Raw genomic sequence first — 18,494 nt, forward strand, 5'->3', positions numbered from 1 at the left:
TGATCTTATTTCTACATCAGCAATTAACATCAATCAATCCTGTGACCTTCCTCTCACCCAAAACACCAGGCTTTTCTTTTATCCCCCTTTTCCTTCATTCTCTAGCGACCAAATGATGAAACCATTTTAAGTCGTTACTGATTCACTGCTAATGAGAAATGTTGCTACAGCCCTGCTTTCCACCTGGTGTTGTATTTGTTGCCAGATAGCATTAGCTTATTGAGCACTATATCAGGGGCCTGCTGCAGCCCCTGAGGGTTTTCAGTAGGATAACTCTTGTGGACTGACAGCTCTTGAATTGGATAGGTCACATTCACTGGCCATGTTTAGGCCATTAATCAATGCTTCTGGTGCTTTTAGATAATTGAGGGCAGGTGTGGCATCATTATGCAAAAAGAGACAACTAAAACAGGACACTACTATTCAGAGCTGTAAGGTAGTAAACTGTGGAGCTTTTGGCAACATTGCATTTTGATAACATGCTTGACTCTCTAAGACAGGGATACTCAACTTGCTTTGTTTGGGGACCACTTTATAAAAAAAAAAAAAAAAAAAAAAGGAGCAGCCCAAACATATTTCTAGGATTTTAGGACACTTCCTGGATTTTAAGACATTTCTAAGATATATGGATATGTCTTTGATTTTAGGATGTTTCTAGGATATTAGGATATTTCTGGGATTTTAGGATGTTTCTGGGATGTTAGCATGTTTCTATGATTTTAGTACATTTCTATGATTTTAGGACATTTCGAGGATTTCAGGACATTTCAAGGATTTCAGGACACTTCAAGGATTTTAGAATATTTCTAGGAATTCAGGACATTTCTAGTATTTTCGTACATTTCTAGAATTTCAAGGCAATTTCCAGGATATTAGGGCATCTGTAGGACTTCAGGACATTAAAGGCTAAGGTAGGGCCTCTGTCTTGGTGTGTGGAAGATCCTCCACTGGCACTTTTTTGATACACAAGCCTTATTTTGATGCTGTTTTATGCACTGTATCCACGTCTCTTTGCCCTTTGAAACATGGATCAACATCAGTTTCTTGTGTTAAATCCAGATGCCTTTCACAAGCATTCAGACCTTTGAAACTTGAGAAAAGGTTTGAGACATTTTGAAAACAAGGCTTAAAAGGAAATGAAAAACAGACAGAGAAGAGAGAGAAATATTAGACTATAATCATTAGAAAATAATTATATATTTTAAGTTGATTACATTTACATGTTTGCACATTTAAAAATACATTTTTCTTTTCCCTTTTTTTGTGCTAATTTCAGGTAATTTTCTGAATTTTGGCAAATTTCTTGTGACGTTGCTCACTGCCTGACATGTTTTTGATTTGAGATGAAGCCAGTTTGCTCATGTTTCAAGAGGTTTAGACATTCATGGAAGAAACAATCACAGTGCAACGTTAAATGAAGAGCTGCAGACAACAGGCTCTCCCTGCACCTCTGCACCTCCAACAAATGAACCTATTTACCTGTCATGCTGCGTGATTAAAAAAAAAGACAAAACAAATAAAAAAACACCGGCAGCAAAATAACGGGAAACCTTTAGTTGTTGATTAGCCTGCTGCTTTTAAAGTAATTACTCAAGATAAGTCGTCATCAGTTAAAGACACACCCTTCAAGCAGATAACCCTGTTGTAATGGAGATGTAAATCCCTGCCGCGCTGGGCTGACATGCCAAACCAAACCGAGCCAAGCCAATTGAAGCCAGCTCATATGTATGGAAAAAGGGTATTTATCTCAGCATCTGACTGATATAAAATATTGAAATGTGAAGCTACAGTACATCACACAGCAACAGATTGGTTTAACAGGCCCAGTATTCAAACACAGTCTTCAAAGTTAATGAGGGTCTTTGCACAAGCTGTAGTCTAGACTTGTTAGTTACGCTTTGTATCATGCACTCTTGTTAGGACTACAGAAGTATGACCAAAATAAAAATTGGCAGCAGCAAACTGTGGTGCATTTTCATGCTAATTCAGGCTTCAGACAAGAATTTCAAAGTATAATGAGATTTAGTCAAATTAAATACTGCCCTATTGTCTGTCAGAACAGACTGTAGGCCATATTTATTTTTTTTATTTTTTTTTTTTATTAGATAGCCAATTGCATAAGGTGTGTCAGATGTGTTTTTCTTCTGATTATGTCTCCTAAAATGTCTGACCTTGACTATACTGACTCATATCTGTGCAAAGTTGCTACAGCAGAAGTGTTTTCACATTGTTTCTACTGAAGAGCACCATGTCTCTGCCTTACCTAAATTTTAACAATCAAATACACACCGGGCAAGATAGGTTAGGTATGTCATAAATACGAAAGCCAATTGCTTACTAATGTGCAACATCTTTGACAGGGGAACAGACTGCAGCACAACAGCAATGAAAAACCTGAAACCTCCAGAAGAGAGTGGACTTATTACACGTAATATGTAAATTACATTACTGAATATATTTTTCCACAAACTTTGATTAGACCTCTGGTAACACACCAAGCAGTGGTGAAGTGTGGCCTTTGGCAAGCTGCAATGCAATGTCTATTGAAGCTGCGGTGGGCGCTCTGAGCTGCGGCCATCAGCAGAGTCCTGTGACATGCTGACCTATGTTACAAAGAACGTCTTCCTGCCTGAAACACATGAACACAGCTCATGACGGCAGAAAAATATAAAAATGTAATTCAGCGCTGCTCGGTGTGTTCATCGCCTTGGCTACCAAGCTCCTTCATTAGGGTAAAATCAAACTCAAGTTGAAAACCATCACTCACCTGAAGCCAAACTTGTCCATGGCGATGGCGAAGTGCCTTGGCTGGTCATAGCAATGGTAGAGGTTGCGGTCGTCCATCGGGATCAGGTCCACGTCACTGAAGATGAAGCAGTCATACTCTGCTTCCTTCAAAGCCTCCGTGTAGCCAACATTCAACAGCTTGGCACGGTTAAAGGTGTCCTCACCCAACTGCAGGAAAACACAACAGGAAGGATCATTATTTCATTGTTTACATTGTGGACAAGGTGGACGGATAATGCAGCTTCATCAGCAAAACTCATCTGCTCGAACGTGTCGTCATTTGAGACACCAATCAGGACGTGCAATTTCAACAACATGTTCAATTAACTATAACAGATACTGAAACTCTGTTTATATGATGTACATGTGCTTTCAAATTGTGGTAACCTGCAATTTTAAAGTTAAACATAGATTGATACAGGAATTAAAGAGAACACTGAACGGAAACTAAATTAGAAAAAGAGAATTAAAACTGCCAAGTAAACTGCATATAAAGCATGCTTTTTTTCACTATATTGTATGGAAACAACAACTGGATGCTTAACTGCTCCAGGCGCTGTTACTACAAACAAAGGAAATGTGAGTCAGACCGAGCCAAATGAGGTCAGCCTCACATCAAAAGAGTTTTTCCGTATTACTCCAACATGGACTGATGTTTTTTAACCTCAAGAGAAAATCAGTTGCCTGAAACAGAGAGACGCTTCTTCTGAAACTCTATCTGGCTAAAGTTTAACACCTCGAAGAAAAATTATAGTATTTTTAGAACCATTTTTTGTTATATTTATTTACCTCTGTTGAAGTGGAGTTGTTAAAATGAAATGATTAATAGTAAATGTTTGTTATAACTGGAGATAGTTTGTTAGCTAGCTAACTAAACAGCTAGCTTGGCAGTAGATCCCTGTGCAACTAGCAAAAACAGCTAATTTTAGTTTTGGTTTGGACTCAGACATAAGAATTTAGAAAGATTAATTTAATGTGCATTCATATGTTGCCTTTCCTCAAATGTCTATAACAAAGGTTGAAAAATGCCACAATTTCCTCAAACATAACCAAAAACAGTCATAACCAGCTAAGATGACGCTTCTGTTACTGTGAATATGAGTCTTTCCAAACCTAATAAGGTCAGGCTTATGTCATATGTTTTCCAGACTCTGTCTATCTCTACCTATCAAACCAAACAGCTAACTGGCAAAGCTGACAGTCCCAAAAGTACTGTAGCTAGCTCCCTGTGTATGTAGCTAAATGTGCTAATTCAGGGGGCTAATGGTGTGTTACCTAATATTTGGACTCAGGCACATCTTTTTAGAAATATTTATGTAATTCTGATTTGCCCAGAGCCTGGGCCTTCAACTTCCTCAGGGTTTCTGCAGGTGGTCAACCAAATTATTGTTTAGTTATTTATTTTAAATCATTATCAAATTAACATGAATCCAACATATAAAAGCAAAGATAAATTCGCCTATTAGTAACAAAAAAACTTTATTCAACAAAAATAATGCTAAATTACTGAGCAGCACAGGTCTGTAACAGCACAGCAAATAATTTCAGACTATCCTGCTGAAAAAAATCAACTTGACCACTTTGATCAGTTTAAGGATTTTTTTGGCATAGCTTTTGACGGTTTAGCTGATAATACCAGCTTGTGATGGCCACTCTAGCTGGTTAATCCATTGAAGTTCGTGTAAAACTGAAACCAAATCAATGTCCTGGAGTATGGAGAAATAACAGTGTCCTGCGGGGAAGTATAAAAAGCAAAGGTCATAAACCAGTTAAGTCTACTGTCACAGGATATACATAAAGGTAAATGTGTGCAGCTTGATAGACTGGTCACACCAGCATGTCCGGCTGGTGGCCCACCCAGCTAAACCATCAAAGACCAGCAAGAACTGAGTGATGACCATCTAACCAGCTCAAAGCATGTGCTGGTTTTTACCTGTTTTTTTTTTTTTTCAGTGGGGTATTGAAACATATCTACCAGTTAGATGTATTATTAATTCAAGTGTGTGGCATTAATGTGATTCACAATGGATCATTTTGTTACTTTTCAAGCCACAGACTCTGACATAGAGTCTACCTCAGAAAAAAACATGATGTATAAATAAATGAATCTGACATTAATTATTATTTTATAGTGTCATTTTTCATGCATCATAAACGGCACGATTGGCCTACCAACATATTATTGCAGGTCCAAGTTCTGAAAATGCTGAAGACACCTGGTCTGTAAAGCTTTAAAAAATGCTGCTTCCCAAATTTATATGCCAATAACAATGTCAAAATTTAGCATGACCTGTACTCTACTCAGAATGGCCAGAATTATAAAAGAACCAGGTTTAAAAAATACCACAATTTTCCTTTCACACAGCCAAACCTGTCATCAACAGCTGAGATGCTGCTTCAGTTTCAGAGCATCATTAAACATCAGTATTTACTGTCTGCAGCGCTGGTCTGTATTTATCTCCACAGGCAGTATGTTTGTATTGAGCCCAAGAGAGCTGGCTGCTGCAGTGAAACGCATCTGTTTTTCAGTCTCTGCATGGCTTAGGTTCAACACTTTGGCTAAGATAAATGCATTCTTGCCAAGCAGCACAGCGGTGTGAGATAGTCGGGTTAATATATATGTGACAGTTATAAATCCAGTAATGTACAAGGTATTCCACAGTATATCGCTTTCTGCAGAGAAAGGGCAGGAGGGTCAGCAAGAAAGAAATGAAGCTACTGTGCAACCTGACAGTCTTTGGCAGACACTTTTCTGACGCACGTTGACAGTCCATCCTCCTCCAATACTCTCTGAATTTATTCCACTTTTCATGACAAGTACAGCGAGAAAGCTCAGGAAGTGGATAGAGAGACAGAAATGAGCTGTCCAGGAGTGAGTTTGAAATTCAACCCCTTTGTACTGTCAGTACCTGGGACATGCATTAACAGACTGAGTCATCAAGACGATTTCCCCTCAGGAAATGCTTTTATTCACTTCATTGTACAACTAGTCCATTTATTGGAGCACAAATGGCCTCAAGTCCCTCAGCAAGTACAATTTTTATATGCATTGGAGCATTAGCCAAAAATGAATGACCCAGTACTGCAATGGCAAATGAATCACTTAAATCACTTAACAAGTAAAAAAAAGTAAAACTACAGTTTTTTAAATGTGAAGATTTGCGTCATTTTTCCGGTCTTGTGTCAATTTTATGTCAAGTCAATTTTATTTATGTAATCCAATATCGTAAGTTTAGCTCAGGACGTTCTCTGTCCTCTGACCCTCGCTTCGGATAAGGAAAAGCTTCCCTTCAATGTGTGACAGTGAACTGAATATTTTTTGGGGTTTGGACTGTTGGTTGGACAAAACAAACAATCTGAATATGTTACCACCAATGATTTATCAATTAAATAATAAAATAACTGACAAATTAATAACTAATTAAAGTATTTAGTAGACCCTGTGTAAAATGTAAATAAAGGAATTGTGCCAATAACAGGAAACAAAAAAAAAAAAAACAGTTGTTGTAAAGTTACTCTATGCAGGACTTGTCAATTTACCAGCGAGAATTAAATCCAACCACAGATCCGTTCGCTTTGTCTGCTTGGTGTTTTGCCTCTCTTTGGTTTTACTTTTTTGATGTGCTCTGTGATTTTCGTAGCTTCCTCTTGAACATGTGCTTACGGTCTGTCACCTGATCGCTAAAGTTCAGACTTCACCTGAGCGCTCTGCCCAGGAACATCCCAAAAACAGCAACATATGAAGAAAATGAGAAATCAGGCAAAGTCTCTGCAGACAGATATTTGTCGCCACACACTTCTGGTGGCCATAATAAGCTATAGCTTTTTTCAACATCCATAGTTATGCATATTTAAGGGCGGGGCTGCTTCAGAGATTTCTGGCCAAAATGCTGAACTCAAGGCTTCGACTTCACGGTAGCTTCATCCATTAGTTTACCGTCTATGATCTATACATTGTATTTGAGAAAAAATTACATGCAGCCGAAGACTGCTATCTTTCAATCCTGTTACTTCAATGTATTTGAGGCAATAACACTGCAAACAGAACTACGTAATTATGTCTTATTCAACAAATCCACCAGAGGTACTGTCCTTGTCAGAAGTTTGTGTCTGTTTATTTATGTGAACATTACATCAAATTTTTTATTTTTGTAATATTTTTTATCCTTTTTGGAATTAAGTCACCTTTTCTTTTTTCTCTTGCATTTTTGACTCTTAGCATGCTGTAATATGTGAATTTGTTGTAGGATTAATAAAGTATTATCTTAAGATTCAATACAAATATTTATGACAAAAAACCCCACCTTCATTCATTTATTGTAATACGTTTTTGTGATAAAGTTAATGGAATACTAGTGAGCTAGAAAAAAAAAGATCTGTATTTACACTGAAAAATGAGCTTTTGGAGCTATCATGACTGTAATGTAGATTTTCATGCAAATCTGACTCGTGCAGTTCTGGTAAGTCCTTATGCAAAACCTCTAAGACGTGACTGGGGCCCCACATGACAAGCTTACATGTTTATGTAGATGTGCTCGGGTCCCAGTGCAGAGCTTCATTCCTCATATAGAAAAAAAGACCCAGTTTAATGAATGTCTCACTATCTTCAGTATGTAGCAGAACAATAAACCACTGTTACATATTGTCTGCAGTCACGTATTCTTTGGCCATTTGGGAAAACCACCCACTTTTGACAGCCTGGAGAATCTCCGAGATGATTAATGCATCTGCTGCCAGTCCTTTCTCCTGTTCAGAATACAGGGTTTTTGGAGGTACACCTGCTTTCATACTGGTACATTATCTGTTCGGACCGACTGTGAATCAAGTACAATGCATAATCCCCCTGGTAAACCCACTAATACCTGAGATTTGAGAGCATAATCCCCTGTGCAGGTAACAAAAAATCTATTGTAACAAATCCACTGCGGCTCCAAATATCAGCTGAAGTGGTCCTCAAGTCTGTTTTTGAACAACAGTCTGTTCAGGAGGTCGGAACAACATCATATGAGGTTACAAGAGCGAAACATGACCTGTGTCAGCCCAGAGGATCAGCAGCTGATATCTGAAAACAAAAAACTAAATTTAATCTTCAAAAACAAGTTTACGTCAGTAATGCAGCATTCAGTTGTGGATTGGGACAATGTGTGTCCTGCAAATAGACAAGTTAAGTTTCTGCAGAAAAAGCTAAAGAAAATATTAAAATGAATTATATTTTATTGTTGGGGTTGCATTGCAAAAATGTGTAATAATGGTCATAAATATATTTTTGAGGATAATATGTTTGAATTATTGTCTTTTATTCTTGGTGTATAGCTTAAATTGGTAAAAAAAAAACTAGGGCAGTCATAAATGAGTTTTGATTCTGCTACTTAATACAGTGTATATTGATTTTGTTTACGCTGTTATTATTGTATATAATTGTATATTATGTAATTACTAAAAAAAAAAAAAACATCTAGTACAACTTCTTTTATGTTTTTATACATAAAGCATTGTGTCCAAAGATTGAACATGCATAGTCTGTGGCAGCACTTTGTTTCCCAAAATTATTGCTACTTCTTTGTGAGCTTGAGATAAAATAGATATTCGGAAGCTGTTAACTCTGTTAAACTGTGAAAAATAAAAAGTAACAACATCCTTTTGTAATCTTTTGAATGTAAGTTTTCTCGCCTTCTACGACTAACTTCTAACAACTTTACGCTTCTGCACAAAGTTTCTTCTCATAAGTGAATTGAGCGTTCCCTTTGTGCTGCGAGCAACAATCAATAGAGACACATATTCTAATTTGCTTGAAAATATGTGCATTTGAGAGAAGAAACGAGAAATAAAAGAAACAAAGACTCAGGGAGAGCAGGGCGCAGAACAGAAAGATACTGTCTTCTGTGTAGCTCCCAGCAGATATATCTTTACAAAAACAGAGCCCTCTTTTTGTGCTCCTAACCTCATTAAGCATTATTACAGTAATTGTATATTATTTTAATAAGACAACTGTGTGTAAACCTCCCAGCGTCTCAACTTTATGGTGCTCTACATCTTTCCTAATCACTTCCTGCCATGAGCGAGTTCATATCACTCGCAGGACGTGAGGTAAACTGATGGCCATTATATGGGAGAGGCCATTTAAGCACACAGAGGTAAAGGGATTGATGGATACAGTGTTTTACAAGCTTGAAAGTATGCATGTGGGGGTACTTATTTTTAGCTGCATTTTGTTCCTTTGTTGGGTGTTATATACTCTTATATGCTCAATGTGTAAGGGGGTGTATTTAATATACAAAATGCAACACACTATCTGACAATATAAACTGGCAAGAGGCCATGTGGAGGAGGATGGTGCAGTCCTCCTCTGTGTCTCCCACCACTCCATTGTTGAGTTATTTATTTATTTATTTTTTCAAAATTGGTTCTTTTATTTTGTTGACGCAGTGTTTTCTGTGGACTCTGCATTTTCCCCTGCTGCTGGATGCATTTTTTTTTTTTTTGCTCCTGCTTAAGGCTGTTGTTTCCTGACCAAAACCTGTCTCCCTTTTTTTCTGCACTGGAAAGAACTGCACAATTTTGCCTACAGTGGCCCACAGGGGACAGTAAAACCGTTCATGTGTGAATATTTGACAAATCAACAAATTACACGTAGACGGGGTGAAATGCGGAAAGGGTGCTCCCAATTTAGCAGACGGCGATTTTTGGCTGCACATTTGTAATTTCACAGGAATCTTTTCACTTTCAAGGACATTTCTGCTCCGTTAGTTTTTGATCAGGCTGGACCATGACGCAGCGTGCATATGCATGTGAGCATGTGGTCTCGGCCTTGTGTAAATGAGTTTACTGACAAGTGTGACGAGTATAAGTGCGCCCAAAAAATGGTTTCTAAAAACGCACAGATATGTGGAGCGAATATCAAAACATTCATCACCTAAACCTTCAGTTTAGTTTGTTCAGGCCTTTATTTTGCTTCTGCAACTTCCTCACATTTGTCACATAATTAATTCTAAAACAAAACAGTTACCTGTCACAATGACAGTTTGTTTTGCAAGCTGGCTGCGCTGCAGAAAGGTTCTTTAAATTAAATGTTGTCCAAAACTGTTTGAATTCAGACAACAGGCTCCAGACTACAGGCTCCTATTAGTGCATTTTGCAGAGATTGGCATTTATATATAACAGATTACATTTAATTACTCTCATTTGGCAGATCCTTTTGTCTAGAGTGGCTTACAATTAATGTATTAGGCCTCCAGAGGTAAGAAAACTAGATGTGATCAAAACATTTAAAGGAGCTCTGTACCACTATTTGTTATGTAAAGACATAGTGTGAAGAGAGCTTTTCAGTTCTTTGTTGTGGTGGACGGTCCAGCCCCACATGCATGTAAGTCAATGTGAGTCCTTTTGTTAGCTGATTGCAGCTGCTTTGCACTGCACTCATACAGTGGTTACAGTCCGTTCTCACTCTGAACTAGTCAAAAAGCGCAGCTCTGTCAGTGCTTTCCATATACATGCGTGAGGCCAAAAGCCACCTTCCGCGTCCAACCAGAACGCGGCTGGATGGCATCATATGAGAATGTGCTCATACGTTATCATATGTTGTGGATGGCCGGATGGCGCCAGGTGCGTCCACATGCATTGTGCACCAGTGGTGTGACTTGAAAACGCAGCCGGACAGAACCCGGCAAATGCAGGCATGAAACTGTGAAGGACAGCGCCAGGTAATAACACTGCCGGTAACCACGTAATAAAAGGAGCACGAGTGCACTTATAGGGCAGGTGGATGGGGAGGTTAGATGGAACAACTGACTTTCATCGGGAGTCTGGAGTTCACTTTCCATGTGGACGTGTGTGGGGGGTTTTTCTACATCATGAGCCTCTTCAGAATCAGAATCAGAATCTGGTTTTATTGCCAAGTACATTTACATAATACAAGGAATGTGACTTGGTGTTTTGGTGCAAAACAATTAACATAACGGAAATAATAAAAATAGTGACTTTAAACAGAATAGAACAAAGAAGCAATTTAAATATTTAAAATGACAAAATAGAATATAAAGGACACAAAATGTATGTACAAAAGGTGCAATTGAGGGATTGTATTCCTTTGCCTAAACCTGACCGTCTATGACTTTATTGCCTAATCTTAACCATCGTTACAGTCTGGGCTGTTGTGTAAACATAACGACCATCCGAATTGAGCACTAACACTTGCATTGTGATACCCTTAAAGCAGCAATAATTGATTTTCTATTTGGCCTCTTGGGAGTAGTGCAACAAGTTGTAAACAGAATCAACATAAAGCCCACTGATGTCGATAAGAAGAAAGTGCCAACGAACACTTGCCTGTCTACACATTCAGCAGTTACAGAGCAACACTAGCATCTGTTTGGAGACATCTTAGTCAAATTTGTACTCTCCTTTTAGCTCTGGTTTCATCTTTATCAGCTCCAGAGTAAAAATATCAGGCTCTTTAGTTGTTAAATGTTCCACTTTGTTCACCAGCTAGTTGCTAACTTTGTCTCTTTTGTTTGGTGCTGGACAGGAAGTAAACAATGGGGCTATCCAAACTTTTTTTCTGCAGAATACAGCTGTCAGCTGTAAAAAAAAAAAAAAAAGATTTGAGCTGTGACAATTCACCAAAACATGCAAAGTTTCCAAACTAAAACAATAAGCTGTGGTGCCAAAACTCTCTGTAGAGCTGAAGGGAACAGCAGCTCTAGTGCCAAGCGTCACCTTTCAGCTGATAACTGGGATTAAGTGCAGGCAGCAGCTGGGAAAGCAGATTTCTGACTGGAAAACCACTGGGGTGAATCACTGGCAGCCTGAGAAAATATGGGTCGGGTAATTGAATGGAAAACACTCATCATCTGCCATCAAGGTGTCCAGTTGCTCCACTGCAGCGGCTCAGTGACTGACAGCAGGAAAGTGTGGCTGAAGCGCTCCCTGTTGTGGTAGTTGGCAGCTCCCTGAAATGTGTTCAACAGCGTGTGCGAGGCAGGACACTGCGCCTCCAAAAGTTGTAGTGATGCGGTTTGGACCATCTGGAGCTGGTTATCAGCTTCAGTGAAATCGACAATTAACCATCAAGCCATTAACCACCAAGAAACTGACTGTAGATAAAAACAACTGCCGTCACATTTTCAGAGTTCTTCTGAAATATTCATGACAGATCTCTTAGCTGTCTTGAAGGCTCAATGTGCTCTTGAAACTTTTCAAAAAAGGGTTTCCTGAGTGTTAAAAATCCCTCTGCACACACACACCTGTCGAATTTGACAGAAGTCGGCTTTCAGACGTTTCAAGCATTTCACAGCAAAGCAGAGACGTGTAAACTCTGGTGTCTGGGACACCTGTTGCTGACTGATGCTCAGAGAAATAGAGGCATAAATCTGAAACATCACTTTCCAAAATTCTAACTAAAATTTCAATGAAGCACATAATCCAAAGAAAGTTTTTATAAAACTAGATTGGCACTATTTAGATTGACAGTAAAGTGCAAGGTCAAGGGGAACTGTACTTACTAGATTGTATTTGTCATTTTTATGAATTTCTCTACGGAAAGAGTTTTTAGGAGAACAGTTCTTGTTTTTTGCTCTGTTAGGAAGAGCAAGGGGCTCGGTTCAAGGCAACATTAATTTTCAAACCCACCCACCACCACCACTTTAGCGCGGGTGTTTAAAAGCCACTATTGGAGCTGTTTCCACTCTTACTCTGCATTTTAACAGTCATTTATCATGCCCTTGTGACCTCCTCTTTTTGATCTGGAAACTCCCCACTACCATTGCAGTTATTTTTTTTTAAATTTTATTTTTCACATCAAGTTTTCGAAGCCAAAACTTCAGGAGACAAAAACAGGGGCTATTTGAGTGCAAGGGCAGGATTTTGAGGGGAAGAAAACAAATTCTAAAAAGCGAAATTACTAAATCTCTCTCATAAAATGAAAAACCATTTATTTCTGTTGTTAAGATAAACACATAATATTAAATGCTAGCAGAAGGCTCATATTTGTATATTTTTCTAATTTTATACTTAACACACTTTACATAGTCAGCATATAATTTATTTATTTTTTTAAACATATTTTTATTGACTTTTCAACATAAATGAGATTTAACAACATAGTGCTATTTACATTCTCAGCATTCTTAGTAATGACAAACAAAGTAATAAAAAATGATAAAGAAAATAAAATGCATGTTTGGGAGTCAGCATATTATTGATATTTTACATTTTTACTTTTATATACTGGTTTGAAATTGAAGCATATTTTTTATTTTATTTTCTGTTTTTAATAATGCACATATTTTATATTATTTTGGGTTTTTTTTTTCAAATTGAAGCATGTTGCACATATTTATATTTTGTATTTCTACTGATGCACGTATTTTTTCTAATTTATATATTTTTCATTTTTTAAAAAAATCTTTATTTATTTTATATTTTACTTAATTCTCATTTCTACTTCTGTAATTCTCTGTGCTTGGTTTCAGAGCGCTATAAGAATCACAATCCCCCTCACTGAATCACTGAAGTCTGATTCAGAACAAACAAATATTTTTGATTAGAACCCCTTAAATCGGGTATTTAGTGCATTGTAATAAAGCAATGTATAGAGTGGGACCTTTTTCAGTTGAAAAATAAACTTGGCTGTGCTCATGGGGAACAACAGTGTTACTGATTCATAATTACCTCAAGCACAAGTTTCAAACAGAATTTTATTTACACATTAATGGACATTTAATGCCTTTACTAGTGTATTGACAGAAGCTGAATTACAGGAGATGAAGGTGGAGTGAGATTGGGAACCAAATGGGTGAAGCAGTTGAAAAAAAACACGCCTTATCTACTATTCCACGATATCTGGGAAAAATGTGCTGATAAGGGTCGTGTGATATGATCAAAAGGTCAAAAACAACCACTAAATGGACTTTGAGGTAAAACTGTTTTGTCAACTTTGTCAAACTGGCTCTAATTCAAACATCCAAATCAATACAGAGATAAAGTCAAATTAAGAGAAGAGAAAATTAGTCTAAAAGGCTGTGAACAACAGAAAAACAAAGACAGAAATTAAGGAAATAAACAAATAGTTCTAGTGTCTTCAGTTCGCTCTCTGCCTGACTCCCGAAGTAAAAGGGAAATCTTCCTCCACCTCTCTTCACTTCCTGCTCTTGTGTCATCACTTACATTTATTTTCTCTGCTCCTCTCGCGCTTCTTGCTCTTTCTGTGTCTGGCAGTGCTTCCCCGGTGTGTCTGCAGTAATCTGGTCAGTCTCTCTCTCTCTTTCTCTCTCTCTACATGCCCTCCGAAAACCAATTAACCCTATCAGCCATATCTGAGTATCACCAGATAAATCCATCGCTGCTCCCTCCGTGAGTGTGTGTGATGAACATATAACTTTCTCCTAGTCAACTGTACACGCACGCGCGCACACACACACACACACACACACACACACACACACACACACACACACAGCATACCTGGACAGTTGCCATGGAGATGCATTATGGCCCAGCTCTGCCTGAATGATTGTCACCAGACACTGAGTCAGTGTGTGCGTATTCGAATGTAATGTGTGTATGTTTGTGCACAAATTCTGAGTATCCGTCTGTGTGTGTGTGTGTGTGTGTGTGTGTGTGAGACAGGATTTATCAGTCTCCTGCAGATAGATGGAGGCGGGGCCTCTCATCCTATCATTTGGCCGGTCAGTCAGTGCAGGGACAGAGAGACCACAGTTGAGATTTCACCTTATCTCACTTAATGGAGATCGAGTTGAATCCATGCAAGTGTGTGTGCATGGTTTCCTGTGTGTGCATGGTTTCCTGTGTGTGTGTGTGTGTGTGTATGAGTTTATGTGTCAGGTGGAAAAAGGAGCTGACCTTCCCCAAACAGGAATTGTCCAGTCACAGCTTAGCTGATCATAACTAGCTACAGCAGGTCTGTCAGAGGGGTGTGCTGGCTGCACACGGCTCTCACCTCTGATGTTGCAGGAAAACATGGAGGTGGCCGGGACAAAATGGTGGCGGCTAATAGTGTAAACAACAGCAATAGTGCTGACAGAGCTAACAGTAGCTCCTTATACACTGCCTGCTAAAGGCAGGAATTTCACACTGTGACACAGGACACAGAAAAAAGACACAGTTGCTTAACTGGAGTCCTCACTTAATCAAAACTTGTCCATCGTTACTCTCATTTAAGTTTAACATGAAAAAAAACATCTGTGCTGTATTTACTGTATCAGCTGTGTTGATGTGTTATGTGTATGCGTCTGCTCCATTTATGATTAATATACCCACTTGTTTATTTGTCATGCTGTCATGAATTACTGTTAAAATTTGAATATATAGTAAATCCTAAAGAGGGGATTTTTACCATAAGTGCCTTCAGGTTTCCTAAAGGAGCTATATGTAAAAACTAATTTTAGATAAAACATTCAAAAAATGGTCTAACCCTATCAACGGAGTGTGAAGTAGTAACACCTTTGACGCTATGTCCAAGACGCCTATTTAAAGTATTGCAGAGATATGTACTGCTAAGCAGCCAGGGACGGGCCGCCCCTTCTGTAATAACACATCCTGGCCTGAGGGGCGATGGTGAGTCACTGTAGCCTCTAGTGTGCCGTTTCTGGGTCAGGTTTAGGTGGAGAGGAAACACATATCAGCAGGGAAACAGTCCTCGACATAACACTGGACACAATGGATACTGCGTAGGGGTTACACAAGTGAATTAGTTAATTTGTAAAAAACACAGCAATAGCTCTAGAAAAACAACAGTTTTCCTCATCACAAGCAGCAAAAGTAGAGTCCCTGAAAAAATGAGCCAAAAAAGGAACCCTTTAAATCCTGACCAACATTGCCTCTATCTGAGATTAATAATTATAAAGATTAAATGATGTAACCCATTTTGTGCCATGCACCTCACTGACAGAGCCTGAGAATGAGTGTCTCATGCCAAAAGCGAAAATTGGCAGTCCTGCAGTAGTTCAATTGGCTACCTAGCTACAGCTAAGGAAACATGCTAGCAACAGGTGTCAAAAGGTGTTTTTCAGATGTCAAAACAACAGCTGCTGCTAGAAATGTCTACTTCCAAGACTTCAGGCTTATATTGTTTAAAAAATGATTATGCACTTTGATTGCGGCAGTTATCTTTGTAAACAGCATATGTGTTTTGCAATAACAGAAAGCTTGACAGGATGGCAGCAGTAATAAGGCAACGGTCAACTGGTAGGAGAAAACACACTGAGAGAAAATGAAAAAGAGAACCGCTGTGTTCATTAGAGCCTGTATGAACATTTGTGACTAAATGCACTCGGCCATGCGTTCTTAATAAAAGATGATGATCCCTTCATTCCCCCGCCACCTGGGAAACAGGAGGCTCATCAAAGCTTGATTAGATACTGCAGTCAACCATGCACACACACACAAACACAAACACACACCAGGCTATGTATATCTAATTCATAACCTTACAGTCTTCAATCACACTCGCAGCAGCAGCATGTTTCCTGCTTTATGAGCGTTTGGCACCAAACACAAAGAGTTAGGAGGCAAGAGCGTGACAGAGCTGGCGTGGAGCCAGAATAACTAATTTGCTGTAATGACTTTCTGGCAGTCCGGACATAGAGGAGCTCCTGAATAAAGCGAAAGGCCGGGCCACGACGGGCAATTCAATTACTATTCCGCCTCCGTGTAGTCGATAGACGCAGATCAGGGCAACTTCGACACAACAGCTGGTGATGATGTGCTACTCTGCTGCGCTGAAACAATGGAGCAAGTCATTTGTTGTGAGTAAATAAGTACAGGACAGCACTCCCAATATGAACTGTAGTGACTTTCGCTTTATTGCAGGGATCTGGACGGAGACGTCCGTATGGAAATTAAAAGTGAACCTGCAGTTCGGTTCTTTTTTATTTCTGGGTTGTTTTTAGAAAAGAACATACTGTACAGTTCTGTGTGATTTCTTTTTAAATATTATGCGTAAAAGGGGTGAGATAAATACAGTAGTGCTGCCCTTTAGAGGGTACACTGACATATTCAGCAAATGCAACAGTTTTATTCCTAATTAAAGGTTATAATGATTCAAAAGGTTCACTGAAAAGGCCAATTGTCTCAACAGAGCTGAAATAACACTGGAAATTAAAATCTCTGCATACAATATGATTTACTTTGCGGCGTTACTTTCTCCAAACGAATAGACAAGATATAAATGTATCTGATCCAAAGTATAAAAGCGCCATTTCTGCAAAGGCCTCAAAACTCAACACACTTTATTACCTTTAGGATAAATGGTGATATTTCATTTTATTTTTTTCTTCTTGGGAACAAATTTAATTGAAGACCTTTTAACCCATTTTAACTTAATGTTTGTTGACAAGAATCAAGTAAAATACAAATGGTAAATATAGCTAAATTATATTTTTTAGACCTTTAATGTCAAACTGTCTCACGTAATTGTGTAGTAGAGGGGCAGATGCTAATGCTAACGTCAGGATTGGCTGAAGACATCTGACTGTCAAAGCCAGTGCTCAAAGTGTTTGGGGAGGCAGAGAGTCCAGCAGACAGAAGAAGAAACAGAAAGTTGAGCTCACGTCATCAGGATGGTTTTACCAAGCTAGTATCAAACTGGGTATCAAGAATACTGAAATTTCACTGATACTGGTATTGACTACTAAATTTGTATCATGATCACCAAACAGTTTCTGATTGAGCTATGCTATCTCTTTATTATAGCATCTCCCCCTATTTTAAGTTCTGAGTGCATTTAGGTACCTTATGGCTGCAGCAAAGTCAAGAAAATATGCTGCAAACTCTAAAACTAAAGTATGCAGCAGAGACACAGGCAGCAAACGACACAGAGACAGACTACAGTGTGATGTCAAACCAGAGAGTGACAAACCAGAGTACAGTTAGCAGCCACCCTGATATGACAGCGTCAGCTGCAGAGAGAGAGAGAGAGGAGAAATGACAAGTGACTAGCACTGAACCGGATATATCAACATGACAGCATAAGCCACAGAGGAAGAGGGCCAGAAACCAAAAGAGAGACAGACGGACGGAGAGAACAAAAGACTGACGGACAGAAATAAAGGGAGACGCACAGAGGAAGAAAAAGATGATGATGATGATAATGACAGAAAAGCTGCCAAGAGAAATGACAGCAAAGGTTAGAGCTGCCCTGTAGGAGCTGACCGGCATGTGTCACTCAGAGAAAAAGCAGACGCAAACAGAAAACACCCTCACACACCCTCACACACACAGACACATACAGATATTGTGCTTAGGAGCTGTCACCTGACATGCATAGACAGGCGGACTGGCAAGCCAAAGGACAGCGTCGGGGAGGTGAAGGGCAGAGAATCAAACCCACCTGACATTTTGACAAATACGGAGCCAGATGGTTGCTGTGGCTTGTTGCTTTGACCTGCTGTGCCAGACCTGCTCTCACAGACATATGGGGCTCTGGTTGTGACAAAAACAACTGCGAAGCTGTAAAAAACCAAAAGAGGGGCCTTCTCCAGAGGCAGAGGAGTCTCTCTCTCTGTGTCTCTCTCTCTCTCTCTCTCTGAGGCATAGCAGCCTTAGCGTGCCTCATCACATCTAACCTCTCCAACATCAAGGGCACTCAATACACACAAACTCCAACACTCCCAGCTGGAAACTATATTCTGCAAACCACCTTTGTTGCAGTGTTAGACATCAGGCTCCGAGCAGCACTGACTCATTTTAAC

General features: G+C 39.1%; 1 protein-coding gene across 1 annotated transcript in view; it reads right to left on the minus strand.

The window, feature by feature from the left end:
- Positions 1–18,494, minus strand: part of b4galt2 (UDP-Gal:betaGlcNAc beta 1,4- galactosyltransferase, polypeptide 2) — a 200,322-nt gene that overhangs the window by 38,339 nt on the left and 143,489 nt on the right. The window contains exon 5 of the mRNA XM_042497979.1: positions 2,768–2,955. Within this exon, the coding sequence (XP_042353913.1) occupies positions 2,768–2,955 (188 nt within the window). The remainder of the gene's footprint in view (positions 1–2,767; positions 2,956–18,494) is intronic.

This window comes from Plectropomus leopardus, chromosome 12, assembly GCF_008729295.1.
Source record: "Plectropomus leopardus isolate mb chromosome 12, YSFRI_Pleo_2.0, whole genome shotgun sequence".
Classification (NCBI taxonomy): domain Eukaryota; kingdom Metazoa; phylum Chordata; class Actinopteri; order Perciformes; family Serranidae; genus Plectropomus; species Plectropomus leopardus.